Source organism: Caenorhabditis remanei, chromosome V (genome assembly GCF_010183535.1).
Source record: "Caenorhabditis remanei strain PX506 chromosome V, whole genome shotgun sequence".
Taxonomy (NCBI): Eukaryota; Metazoa; Nematoda; class Chromadorea; order Rhabditida; family Rhabditidae; genus Caenorhabditis; species Caenorhabditis remanei.
Window position 1 is genome coordinate 21,970,675 of NC_071332.1, and position 14,611 is coordinate 21,985,285.

General features: G+C 35.8%; 3 protein-coding genes across 3 annotated transcripts; all 3 read right to left on the reverse strand.

Annotated features, from left to right (window-relative positions):
- Positions 1–3,563: 3,563 nt before the first annotated feature.
- Positions 3,564–4,508, reverse strand: GCK72_021929 (uncharacterized protein; the record flags this gene model as incomplete). The annotated part of the gene is made up of 5 exons (XM_053734577.1): positions 3,564–3,621; positions 3,667–3,815; positions 4,031–4,135; positions 4,186–4,355; positions 4,424–4,508. The coding sequence occupies 5 exons, from the start codon at positions 4,506–4,508 to the stop codon at positions 3,564–3,566; spliced, it is 567 nt and encodes a 188-aa protein (XP_053583490.1).
- Positions 4,509–6,239: 1,731 nt separating this feature from the next.
- GCK72_021930 (uncharacterized protein) lies at positions 6,240–6,997 on the reverse strand (the record flags this gene model as incomplete). Its single annotated transcript, XM_053734578.1, has 3 exons — positions 6,240–6,334; positions 6,597–6,856; positions 6,912–6,997. The coding sequence occupies 3 exons, from the start codon at positions 6,995–6,997 to the stop codon at positions 6,240–6,242; spliced, it is 441 nt and encodes a 146-aa protein (XP_053583491.1).
- Positions 6,998–8,280: 1,283 nt separating this feature from the next.
- Positions 8,281–9,001, reverse strand: GCK72_021931 (uncharacterized protein; the record flags this gene model as incomplete). Its single annotated transcript, XM_053734579.1, has 5 exons — positions 8,281–8,414; positions 8,472–8,549; positions 8,596–8,724; positions 8,770–8,893; positions 8,942–9,001. 5 exons carry the CDS (start codon positions 8,999–9,001, stop codon positions 8,281–8,283), a joined length of 525 nt encoding a protein of 174 aa, XP_053583492.1.
- Positions 9,002–14,611: the final 5,610 nt, after the last annotated feature.

Genomic DNA, 14,611 nt, shown 5'->3' on the forward strand with positions numbered 1-14,611 from the left:
ATCATACAATAAATACCGCGAAGAATAATATCGGAGGAGGGATTTTGTTCATAATTATATAGCCTCGCCGGTATAGCAGCATATCGAATCACTTCCGCCGTAATGAACACCAATGTGTTGGGCAAGAGGGGGATACAGGTAGGGGGGGGGATATTGAAAACCAGAATTGAAAAGCGGCGAAGGCGCGCCAGGCAAGTGAGATTCTTATAAAAGTATCTTGATGCATCTATAGAATGATAGACAAGCACCAAAACGCAATTCCTGGAAATCCGGACATCTGGACACACATACAGACTCCTCATGCTTCACTGACACAAAATATGGGAACATACGGTGTGGATGATAACACCAGATATTGAAAACGAAAAGTGATACATATACATTCGGATAAATATATATTCCAAATTGCGTAAAATTGAAGAGTATATAATATGGGTACTTGAGGCATCACTTGAGAGTGTAAATTGCCTAAACATCATCCTTCTCTCTGTTTCAACGAGCCATGCGCGTTCCGAAATGGAGTAGCGAGAAGGAGAAGACATATGCCTCGATTCGCACAGATTGTTTGTTTTTAGAGGAGATGGAGGAGGTATTATGATGAAGAGGAGGGGATGTAGTGGATATAGGGACTTGTGGATATCTGGAAAGAGATTTATATCAGAACTGAACCAACTTGAGCACCTGGACTTCTGAACATCCCGACCAACATACAGATGAAGACCCTAACTGTTTTAAAGTTTAAAAATTTCCCTGGCCACGCCTCTTTTTGTCAATTCATCGGTAAATCGAGATATTTTGGCCCGGCCAATTCTGAAAATCTTACTTCGTAGAAAATCTTGATTTTTGAGTCATTTTCAAGAAATTTCGCCGAAAAATTACAGAATTTTTGTCGGTCTTTTACTCAAAAACATTTGTTTTTAGCCGGAATCTAACTGTAATCACATCTTTTGGGGGATTTCCTAAGAATACGCCGATTTCGTTAGTTTTCGTGTGATTTTTGCTCCAAAAACTCAAATATTTCATAGTTCAACCTTAAATACCCCTTATTTCAGCTCATTTTGAGCGATTCTCCATGAAAAATCCTCTATTTTCTCATTTTTCAAAGCCAAAATCATCTTGTAACCACGACTAGAATACCTTGAAAATTTATATTCAAAATAATCAGATTTAAGACATTTCAAGATTTTAAGAAAAAGACACTAAACTATGTCTGCCTCCTGTTACCTTTCTTTGTATTTATCGATTGTTAGACCCTACTAATCCTACTACGCTAGAAAATGAAAACAGGTGGAAAAATAGCCCAACGACACAAAATACGTATGCTTGTCGAAAGAAACCATATGAATCACAATTTCATAACTTTAATTTTATTTATGAGCAAAGATTTTGAATAAAAAACTCATTTATTTTTTAAATTTTTATTTTGACTTTACTTGTACTCATTTTACATAAAAAGTTTTCTCTCCTGAAGCATTTTTCCTTTTACTTTTTTCATTTGCCGCCATTTAGAGAAAAAAAAAAACATCACCAACAGGTGAAACCAGCCTAACAAATTCTCTACAGACTTTCTCATTACTTTTTATTTTTTCTTTCCCCCCCAACCAATCAATTTCTTTCCAGAATTCTTTCTCATGATACTATTCTTTCTTGGATTCACGTTTATAAATTTTTTATCATTGGTTTTCAATGCATTCTTATTTTATGTTATTTACAAGCAACCGGACAAAAGTATGTTTGCATATCTGTAGAGGATGGAATTTCAGGAATTCAGGATTTTCAGCTCGTCAGCCAACAATTTACATCTATAACGTTATCATTGCAAATTCGCTGGACTCAATCACAATATTTTTCACATTTTTGTTTCCGTTCTTGTTGGAAGACAATTTTTATTCAGGTACATAGTTTCACTTCTTAAACCTGAATATCCAGAGAAAATTTTCAGATTACCGTCGAATATTGGGCCCCACGCTGACTTTTTTATGCACTTTTTCCTATGAACACACATTCTACCTATCTTTGATAATGGTCATACATAGGATACATGTAGTGAAGGAACCTTTAACGAAGTTCTACACAAATCTGAAAATTTGGCTGTTTTGTGGAGGTTTTGCGGTGATTTTACAAACAACTTTACCTAATTTTTCAAAAACAATTTCCAGATCCTGTCCTTTATATTCCTTATAATCCCCTATTTCTCCTCCTGCCCTGTCAACATCAACCAGAGGACCTTCAACTTTGCAGTGGACTGTGCCAACAGACACCCGGTACGTTTTCCCTTTTTCGCTTTTCCTTTTTCTTAGATTTTGGGTTCAAAAATAGATTCAAAACCACCTGGTTCTATTTAGATAACAACCAAGAAATCAGGAAAACAAAATAAAGAATTTTCAGATTACTCAGTTACAAAACGATTGGTTAATTTTAATTCCTGTTTTGACATTTATACTGAACATCTGCTTATTTTTATACCTAGCACAAAAGAGAGGGGAAGCTCTAAGGAGAAGAAGGTTGAATGGTAAGATGAGGACATCCGGACTTTCAGACACACAGACATTTTCAGTCGTTTCTATCTCCTCGACCAGCAATGTCCATCAGCTACCTCCATTGGTGACCAGATCGAAATCTCGGCAGTCTTATGAACACTCTCTTTTGTTACAATCCATATTCACAACTTCTTTCATATTGGTTTATGAATTGACTGGTCTTTTAATGAGAATTTTTCGGGTAAGAACTCTATTTGAGCTTCGAACATCACGACATTCCAAAACTCTTATTTCAGAAAGACTATGAAACCGTTGCTATTGAAGTCCAACGCTTCATATTTTATTTCAGACTATCCATATGTTCTTTATTATGTTTTCTGGTGTATTTCGTGGGAACACCGTCAATTCGAAAACTAGTCATAGATAAAGTAAAGGAAATAGCGAGAGGAAAAACTGGACACAGGTCGCCAACTACTACAGTACTTGTTTGAATTTGATGAATAAAGTGTTTTTTTAACTAGGGAAGACATGGAGTCAGTTTGGAGATATGGGACGTGACCTATATCATTGGAAAGCTGAGAAAACGCTGATTACAAAAATATATTCAGTGTTTGCCCTCAATGTCTGGTATTCGAGAAAAACAAGATCAAAGTTTGAAAAATAGAGAATTGAAATGTAATAACTTGTCATTTTTCAGCACTTTGACCTTGTTTTTTTCAAACACCAGGCCTCGATGACAAAAACCAAATATATATATTTGGAATCAGCGTTTTCTCAGCTTTCTAATAATCCATAACTCTATTCTGACTCCATGACCCTCCCTTGTAAGTTTGTCTATCTGTCTATCCACTTATCCAAATATCCAAATAAAATGTATATATATATATATATATATATATATATATATATATATATATATCTTTAAAAGATTTATTCATACTTTCTGTTCTGCAAATCACATAACAATGACAGTAGTCCCCTCATAGCTTCCTTTCACCAATAATTTAGTTCTTTCAATCAGGAGACGTCTGATAGAAGGCGTCCCTATGTAATATATCAAGTAGCAAAACAAAGCAGTGGGAGTCAACCGTATGTAGAATATCCATCGTCGCAAGTCTTCAGACAGCGACATGTATTCTGCCTGGAACACAGTCAACTATTATTAATTTTCTCTTTGAAATCTTACTGTAAAGTTCCTGATGAAAAAGCTGCTAACTTCATAGAGTAGCAAAAAGGCTGTGGTGGAGATTGACTGGAATAGGAGCATCTTTTCAAAGCTCTGTCTCTGACGGGACCGTTGGAAGACTGGGCGAGTTGTAGAGGTGTTAGAGGTGCCTGAACAAATTTTGGTTAATTTTTGTTTCAAAAAGAAAACTCACTGCTATTCCCCACTGAGTTTTTCAGCACCATACTTTTTTGAAGGGCCAAATAAAAAATTAAAGAAATATTAAGGAGCATTGTTGTGAACGGTAGAACAATAAGATAACGGTTTTGGAAAAGTGTAATCTGAAATTTAGCAGGTGTTTTGAGTATGACTCATTTCAGCATACCGGGTGACGTTGTGGGCACTCGACGGCAAAACTAAAAGTTCTCTGGTTGATATTCACGGGACAATCAGAGAAATATGGGATTAGCAGGGATATCCAGGAGAAAACCTATATTGAAAAAAGATTTGCGAAATTCAAATTTCAAAATTCAAACTAACCGCCATAACTGCACAATAAATCCATAACTTTCCAGTTGTGAAATGTCTATTGAACGGTTGGAACACTGCGTAAATCCTCTGGATACTCATGAGCAGAGTTAGATACAAAGGGTGCTCGTAGAAAAATGTACAGTTGATGGTTAGAATGGGTCCAACTGATTGGCGGAACTCTGAAGTAACAGGAAAAATAGTTTGAAATTAAAATTCTCAACTTGTGAGACCAGATGCCAATTCCTACCTCCATAAGATTCATCATCCATTGCCATTGGCATCAAAAAAGTCAGAAACATAATGACAATATCCACAGAGCTACTTATTATCATGTTGTAAATGTATACAGTAGGCAGTTTGTCTGAAAATACATCATATCTCTGAAAAAATTGTGTTCAGCTTCACTGAAAACTAACTTTTATCCGGCTGCGCAAAAATTACCAAGAATAGGTAAATGTTAAATACCAGGGACACTGTAAAGATAGAGGTGAACACAAAGAATACTAGAAACATCGTTTTTGTTAGCAAAAATACAAGGTTAAGAGCGATTTCTTAGTTTTTGAGCCTATCGGAGCTTTTATAAATCACCTGTTTCTCGTATTTATGGTAATGCTACAAATTGAAAATGTTTCTGAAAGTCGCTGGGAAGAGTTTTTATTAAAAAATTAAAGACGTTGTCTTTTCTACCAACGCGACATTAGTCACTACCTGTTGCATATTTTTATTTTGAAAAACTTGACTACAATTCATTGTAGTACCACAGTGTAGTTTGTGTCGAAAGACTTTCAATTTGGATTTCCACCTGTTTAGTTGAGAAATAGCTTAGAATTTTGTAATTGATGTTAGATAGTTATAGCTCTTGGCAGAAGTTGTTGTTTTTTAATTTACTGGGAAAATGAAATTAGGCATCCGGAGTCCGGACATACACATACATACACCACATTCCCACGGAGTCCAGAACCAAGTTCTCTCTGCGTACCAGAGATGTTGGGAAGTGAAAATTTTCTTATCCGGAAGTCGGAAGTCGGAAGTTGGAAGTGATTTTTCTTATCAGGAAGTCGGAAGTCGGAAGTCGGAAGTAAAATTTCTTATCCGGAAGTCGGAAGTCGGAAGTCGGAAGTGAAAAAACGCCCGGAAGTCGGAAGTCGGAAGTCGGAAGTCGGAAGTAGGAATTAGATTTTTTCGCAAATATTCAAAAACCCCAAGAGAAAAACCATAAAATTGCCGAAAATCAGTGGAAAATTAGTTTTTGGCTGAAGAAAATCTTATTTTCTGTCCTTCTAGACAATTTTTCCATGTATTTCTGCGAAATTTACTTTTCCGAAATTTCACCGTTATGTAATGACAGAAGTCGGAAGTAAAATTCCTTATCCGGAAGTCGGAAGTCGGAAGTCGGAAGTGAAATTTCTTATCCGGAAGTCGGAAGTCGGAAGTTGGAAGTGAAAAAAACCCGGAAGTCGGAAGTCGGAAGTCGGAAGTCGGAATTCCCAACAACACTGCTGCGTACGCCGTTTCATAAGAACTTATGATTTTCCCACGACGTATGACATTATTGCTTTTGATTGGATTTTTCGGAATGCTAGAACTTGGAGTTATTCCAGGAATAGTGTTGGATTAGCTTTTGTATGTTTGAACTCGAGGTGAAGATTAATATTCAGAACGAAAATCTAAATTTCAACAAAAGAAGTTTTTCCGCACAGCAAAAATCTTGTACGAGAAGACCACACTACCAAAAAAACTCTTCCACCTAGGCTCCTTTTGAGTCTGGAGAACGGAAATGAGAAATCTTTTTTCAAAAAATAACGGAAATTTAAAAATCAATTTTCAGAATATCCGACAAATATAAACGTCTTTTCAAATGTTTTTAAAGTATCGGAACCTGCAATTTAAAAATTATGATATCAGTCCTCCTTCAATTACAAAGATAAAGATTCTGTCGAGATCTGCACCTTATTTTCATAGTGCACTATCGTCGACTGCATGAAACACTTTTTCAACGGTATTAATTAGCAATAACAAAACTATAATTTACTGATAATTATCTAAAACAAACACTGAAATAATTATAAGACAACTGGAACATGTCCGACCATTTCTACTCCTCCGTTAGAGTGGCTGACCGACGAATGATTGGTGGCGAACACACTGGAGAACTTTTCTGTAACAAACTTCATAAAATAACTAAGTGTAAGATTTTCCATGCTTATGTAAAAACCTTTAAAAGTACTCACTTATTATCCATAATCTGTATTCCGAAACAATAATCATAAAAGCCACACTGTCAACTATTGGAAACAAGCCGGCAACAGAACAGAACCATCCTGTCTGGTAACTAAGATCAATGTTCCAGAAGTGGGTCAACAGAGGGAATAAAAGGAGTAGAGAAACTTTAAAAACTAACAAGACGGTGGGTCCCATACTTTGTATAACCAATGCACAGAAAAATTGTTGCTGCAACTGCATATTCTTTGCAGAAAACTTTCCGAGCTCCTTCTTGATATATCTATAAATTTTGACACCACAGAAGACGATAATGATATAGTGAACAAAAATCAGAAATGTTGCAGAGATGATAAATGATAAGTTCAACCATCTGAGATTCTCATCGACTCCGAATGGTAAAATTAGAAAACGCGATTGATTAGTGATGTTGAGAGAATAGTTTTCTTGAATAGTGTTTCTGGAAAAATGGAACTATGCCATTAGTGTTTTTTTAGGATGCCTAGGTGTCTTACCTCATATAATCATCAGAATAGGAATCCGGTTGACAGAAAAAATAAAGTGATGCAGTATACAAGCTACCAGGAACAAACGGGTACATAATCCAGAATAATGGAGTATTCAAATTCTCGAATTTTCTTGCTTTTTCTACATCCAAAAAACTCAAATAGCGATACACAAACTGCACGGCAATCAAAGAAATTATTGATGCTGATAATCCTGCCCAGACTGAAATTAAGAATTGGAGACCGGGACCTCCGGAAGTATTTAGACTAAAAAACATCATGCACTCCTTGAAATTGTGAGAAAATGGTTTGGCGACGATCTCCAGTCCAGGGAATATAATAGAAAGTATTGAAAATTGAATAATCATTCTTCGATATGATCCTGTCACTTTTTTGACACAGCGAACGGTGATGTAGATCAAGAGAGAATTCGAAAGAAGGCTCAACGCAAAAGCAACAGAAGCAATTTTTAGAGGAATTTCGAAGGACAACATTTTCTTTTTTTTTCAGAGCAAAAAAAATGCGATTGGTGAATAAGCTTCGAGTTGGAGGTGGGAAAAAAGTTGCGAGAGAATGTAACAAACAATATTTGTTTCCCAGACACATCGAAAATAACTTCTAGTCCGGTGCACATTTCAGAGTACGTAAATGATGCATCATTCGGTGATCAGATTTATTGTTTTGAGGTAAGGAACGGACAATAGACCAGAGGGTTTATTATTTTGATGTTTGGAAGATCATGACTTTGCAAGGTATGATTAGTAAAAATAATGAAATGTACTCGATGTATCCCCTGATCCAATCCGCATGATTCATAGGATTTCTGGTTGAATTATTCTTTCTATCGGTTTTAATCGAATTGTCATTCTATAAAGTTGTCCACTATGAAAATGTAGATCTCAGAATACGGTACATTTTATCTGTTGCCAACTTTTCCTACTTCAAACAGCCGAGAAGCAGTGTTCTCACCTCAACAAATGCAAAACGCTCTGGCGTTCCATTGGTGCGTTTTTCTTCTGTTTCTTGCTGCCATAGTTCGTTTGCTGGTTTAGTTATCAATAAATTGTCAACTATGAAAATGTATATCTCGGAATACTGTACATTTTATCTGTTGACACCCACACACTTACTGAATGGCTCCACATCCAGTATAAAAGCAGAGACGGGATGTTACCTTTTATCTTTCAATAGAGTTTTTATTTCTCACAGCTTTAAGAAACGCATTTTGATTTTATACTGATGTTTAAATGGACAATATGGCAAGATTCATTTCATATACTACAAACAAATGTTACAAAAAGTTTTGACCAAAAGTACTCGTTAACAATACACAAACCATATCAACCCAGTTAAATTTTCTCAAAAACATCTTTCCAAATCAAACTAAACTGTCCCTGGCACACAGAGGATCCTCATCTGGGGACACTGACGTGGAGAACGGCCGGTCCTTGGTATCACAAACATGTCGGTAGTAGGCAACAGATAGGAGACACCACCACATCTCGCAGATACCTGAAATTGAAAAATTCGAAGATTTGTAAAATAAATGTAAAAAATTGAACAACTCACCTGCCACACCCATCATTGAACTCAGAACAATACTTGAAGGCATCAACATCTTCCCACTGAATCCTAGTGTCATTAGAACTGAAAATTTTCAAGATTTTTCACTACTTCTAGGTTTAAAACTAACCTATGATTGCCAAAACGGAAACGATTATAAATCCGAATTGCCAGAAAACGTGCGGAAGTATTAGTGACGGCATTTGGCATCGGGAGCCGATGTAGAGAAGAGCCGAGGAGATTAGACAGGTGATGCACACTGGAAAAAATTCTTCTTTTCAAAAATTATAAAAACGAAACTCACAAGACACATGTAGAGCAAAGAAAAACCATCCACCACCATCGAAAAATCCCAAAAAATAGAAATAGGTGCCGTTCATTGTTAGCAAATCGGGAGACTGGATTAATAGGATCAGGGCAAAGAACACCTGAAAAAGATTGAAAATAAAATAAATTCAAAACCAAAAATGACTTACCTCTATACATAATATCAAGTGTACCGAATGAGTGATGTTCAGCAGTCCGCACAAGCACATTTCCTGGAAAATTAACTAAATTATATAAATTATTGAAAAAAAAAACAGCAATGCGACAAAAAACTAAGTGGAGGTTCGAACACTATAGAAAAAAGTTGAAATCCGAGAAGCCCCCCGTCGTGTGTTATCCTGGGCAAAAGAGTGCATATTTATGTGGGCGCGGACAGGGAAGAATAACATATTTCTGTTTTTTTTTTTGTCGTGATTTTTGAAAGAAAGAACTCTCAGGGAATTTTGACCTTTTTGGAGAAATAGGAGGTTAAAAAAGGTGAGTTTTATAGAAGTGTCTGGAAAAAATTGTTCTGGCTAGAGAATGTTCCAGACAAAACTGGGGCTCTCTAATAGGCTCATATTGTATTAAGTACTTCTCAACACGCTGATTTCAAACATGTAATCCATTTTCGCAGAATGCTTCACCGAATTGAGGTATGCGATTAAAATCATTTTCAGTGCAAAAATTGCATTTTTCGAGAGGCTCAGAGAGGCTGAGAGGCTAGACGTTTTTTGAGATGTAGGTTATGTTATCCATAAACTCATAAGTCGGTTAACTAAGTAATTGCTTGAAAAACCTAAGCTATCAATTTCAAAATGAGTGAGGCTTATGGTCACAATTGGAAAGCTAGCTAAACAACAGTGCATCTAAATAAGCAGAAATTATAATAGTCAGTCCACCAGTCAAAAAATTGTCGATTTGTAAAAGTCACACAATAACTGTCAATAATTTTCTATTGTCGGTTCACGAACACTTGCCGGAGGGTGTTAAAGACGCATCTAATTTGTACGAAGTGGCCACGAAGCGGAAAACATGATTTGCTGTAATTTTAGATTTGCCAAGCTCAGAAACACGGCATTTGATCTTTTTCAACTATGAGACCATTCCGCGAAATTCCCAATAAATTAGATGCGCCTTCAACATTCCCTGGCACGAGTTCGTAAACCGATAATAGCTCAAGTACAATTTAGTCGGGCTGCAATCAGATAACGGCATCCAGAAAAAAGTTTTTGACCCGAAAATTTCAAAAATAGTGAAAAGTGACCACAAAAAATTCAAAAAGGAATTCATTTTTAGAAATGCACTTCCCTCTAGAAAAGGTGTGAAGGAAGTGAGTTAGGAACAATAGAGAAGAAACAAAGCACAAAAAGTCAAAAAGTTTCTCTTTTCTCGCATAGCCAAAAATCACTTTTCTCCGGATTTCCTCTCGAATTTCCGATTTGATAAGTTCTTTCCTGTGCGAAATGAAAATGTCATAAAATAAAAACACGAAGAGAGCAATTTGCTGTCCGGAGAGTTTGAATGAAATGACTATAATTATCGTGGTAATAAAATATCGTACCTGAGCATCGAGAAGAAGTAATGTGCTCCGAAATCGGGTAATCGTTCGTCGAGTCAGGGAGAAGCTTCGGTCGTCGGTTCGGCGGTGTCCACGGTTTAAGGTTTTCTGGAATGATGGATGATAATTGGTGGAGGGGACTTCAGACAGAGATTTTCAGAATTATATACCAATATAGACACGACTAACCCGTCTCCTATCATTCCCCCTTCTTTCTGATTTAACAGAAATCGAATAACAGTCATTTGAACGAATAGGCAGCATTCTTTCAGGCTAATGTGGCTCAGAATAACACAAATACATATACACACTATCAAAGATTCCGTCCTCCCTCTCCTTCTTTCAGGCGGTCGGACATAATTAATCGGAAAGGAGTGAGGAAAAAAAGAAGACGGAGAGGGGGGACACTAAAAAGACAATGAAGGGGGAATCAAAGAGCACTAGGTGTCCCGAAATATATGAATGAATTGGGCAAGAGATTGAGATATGGACTTTTGAATTCAAGAGGGTTTTGTGGTTTTTTTCGGGAGGTGCGCACTTTTTGAAAAAAAGGTTGAAGAAAATGTGACTTCTATTATTTTATTTTGAAATGAAGAATGACAAAACCAGAGTAATCCCGGCGCCAAGGTTCAAATTTCAAGTTTCTTCAAATTTTTTGAAAACTTTTGAACCTTCGACTATCATTCAGAATTAGAAGAAATTCTGAAAAAATTATTAAAAATGTTCACATTTCAAATAAAAATTTGAAAAAATTGGTTTTTTTTGAAGCTGGGCCTTGACAAGTATAAGCTGAATAGAATATTTTTAGATACTAGTTTTTAGAATCTAGAAACGCGCCAAAGGAACGCCAGGGAAAATTGAAATTTCCAAAAAGGGAAATAAGTCACACTTCTTAGCAATTTTCGACTTCCCAAGACATCTAATTTGGGCGAAACCCAGCCCAATTACACAGACCTAATCCTCTTTGAAATTACAATTACAGAATCGAAAAAAAAAGCATTTTTCTCACAAAATATCAAAAGAATCACCAGAGACACTAAAATCTCCTTGAAACTTCATAATCAATTCAAAACTCACATTTTTAAACAGAGATTTTAGCGCATGTTTGAGCATTTTCTAGAGTAGCGGATCTTTGGACAATCGAAAAAGTGTATCATAGGATTTGCGAGAGAAAGGCGATAAAATTTAGACGGAGGTTTTAGGGCTCTAACGAAAATTTACAACAATGTTTATGACGTAAGAGGAGGGAGAGTGAGGGACTTTCTGGAATTTCTAGAATTTTCAGAGGTTAAGAGAGTGGGGAGAGTTTAAGCACCACTATATTTGAAGAGGTTTCTGGAACAAGACTATTTGGGATTTAGACTAGTGCCGGCGGGTTAAGGGTTATAGTGTTAGGATTTATCAAATTGAAAACCTAAATTCCTACCCAGAGACCAAAAAAGAGGATTTCCATTAAAAAAAAAGAATCCAGATGAGACCCGGAACTGCCAAATAATGATGACGAAGACCCTCTAAAAGGGAACTCCAGAGACTTGCTACTAATTACGACTGATTGAAACAAAAAAGAGAACAAGAATACAAGAGAAGAGACTCAATTTTGGAGTTGTCTCTGAAAAATACTTGAAAATGTTTGGTTGTGTTATTTGGTACTTTTTGTTTGGTTTTCACACTATTTTTAGATTGGAAAAAGAAGAGAAAAAAGTTTAATATCGGTCTGGATAAATATATCTCCTTGCGATTTTAACAAGTTTCAATCCTTCAAATATTTTTGCTGCTGCTGAAATCTTTGTGAACTGTTTTATAATGGCACACAATATATTTATGATAGTCAGGATTTCATAATTCTTTGAAGAGTGCCCGTAGAGTTACAGGACATGACCTACATCATTGGAGAGCTGAGAAAACACTGATTCTAAATATATATTCAGGTTTTGCCCTCGAGGCCTGGTATTCAAGAAAGACGGGGTCAAATTTTGGAAACATATTGTCGAAATAAAAAAAGTGATACCCGGTGTTTGCGGACTTAATGCTAATTTCAATGATTTTGCATTAAGTCCGCAAACACCTGGGTATCACTTTTTTCATTTCGACAATAAAGAATTAGCTTATCAGAAAGGTAAAAATTAGTCATTTTTCATAACTTTGACCCCATTTTTCTCGAAAACCAAGCTTTGTGGGCAAAAACTGAATATATATTTGGAATCAGCGTTTTTTCAGCTTTTCACTGGCCTTGGTCATGTCCCATAACTTCAAACTATCTTAAAGTCTCAATATTCTTTTTTATACAAAAAAGAAGAACATTTTAGTAGAAACTAAAACAATTCTCAAAAATTTTTAAAAACTAACCTTCAATTGTATCCTCCTAGCAGGTGTCAAAGCGGCGGGCTCCGAGTGCCTCTGTTGTCTTTTCGAAGACAATAGAGAATGTAGTTCGCTTTTACTCATCTTTTTTCTTGGAGTCTTCTATCTTCTAAAAACGAGAATTGTTGAATAAGAGAAGTGAAATTTCGAAACTTGAGAAAAGGATAAGGAGGGGTATAGGACAGGAAGGAAATTTGTAAAATAAAAATGGAAAAAAATTTGAAGGATAAAATTCAATTTTCGGGAATAGAAAAAGAATTGGATATGAATAGCAAAGAGTGTCTTATACCTTTTTAGTTCAGACATCATGAGAAAAAGTTTTGAATTTTTTACTTGAAGAGATCGGAGATGAATATTGAATACTTCTTTGGGCGTACCTTAGGCGCGACTTTCAAACAAAACTGATGTGTTTTCAGAAATCGTTCATCAAAAATTACATTTTGTTAAGTTTCCCGCATTAAAATCCTGCCCTGAAGCCAATCAATTGCTTAAGAATATGTTAAGACTATGGGAACAACACGAAAAAGGAAAAAATGAGCGAAAGAATTGGAATGCGAATAAAAAAAGAGGAGACACTTAACAAAGGTTGCTTGAGCTTTGATCTATTTCGAATATTATGAAAATGTTGAGATGCAAAATAAAGGAGAAGGGAGATGAGAGAATAATGCAACAATTTGAAATGAAATTGGATGAATTATGATGTCAGTGGGAGGGATCTTTTTTTTTGTCGTTGAATTTTTGCTCGATCATTGGAAGATAGAAAGTGGAAGAAGTTAAAAAGGTAATTGTTAACAAAAAGTAAGTATAATCTAAAATAAACTAGTAGAAGCTAGTACATTTTTTAGTTTAATTGTGAGCCGAGACATAATTAACCTAATGACACCGTATGACACTGTAGCATAATTTTATTGGGACGTGACTTATATCATCGGAAAGCTGAGAAAACGCTAATTACAAATATTTATATTCAGTTTTTGCCCTTGAGGCCTGGTAGTCGAAAAAACAAGCGACAAATGTAAGACCGCTGCCAAATTACTACCAAAAAAAAAACATTTTAAATTAAAAAAAAAATATTTTCAGGCAAAAAAAGGAAAAAGAAACGGCAAAAATGTCCTGGTGTAAAATTTGGTCATCGTAAAAGTTACAATGACCAAAACGTTTTACAGTGACAAGGTAATTGTTAACAAAAAGTCCAATACAATTTATTTTCTTGCTGTCCTGCATTTGAAGCTCGTTTTCTCGAAAACCAAGCTTTGAGAGCAAAAATTGAATATATATTTGGAATCAGCGTTTTCTCAGCTTTCCAATGATATAGGTTGACTCCATGAGTGATAAGCTAGTTTACAATACTCAAAACACACAAAAACTGATATATCTAATACTATAGCGAACAAGTATTCAGATTACATGCTTATTCAGGAAATTAGAAATACGATGTTACATATCTCTATAAGCTAAAGAAAAGAACCATGTTTACCAAACAACATTTTTTAAATTCTTAATTTTTCTACGTGCCCCTAGAAAAACAGAAGTAGATAAAACTTATTCCCCGTGTCTTTTATTTTATTCGTGTATCCATGAACTGACACTTGACCCCCCGGGTTACCAGGCTACCCACTACCCTACTACCCTATTTTTCGGTCCATAAAAGAAGAAGGGATCGTAGAATTAAATCAGTTTTTATATCAATATTCTACCGAACGAGACTGAAAATCTTCAAATGCGCAAAAAACTATTCTATGAAAATAAGTAAGTTGCTCCTGACTACGTGATCTTACTGTACAGAATTTCTCATTTTTCAGAAATCTATCAAAAGACGTATACAGCGGAGGTTTTGCACTGGATACCAGAAAATGTGATACAATTGGAATGCGTCCCGCCTCCAACGCCAGCTCCAGCTCCACCGAATACAGCTCTA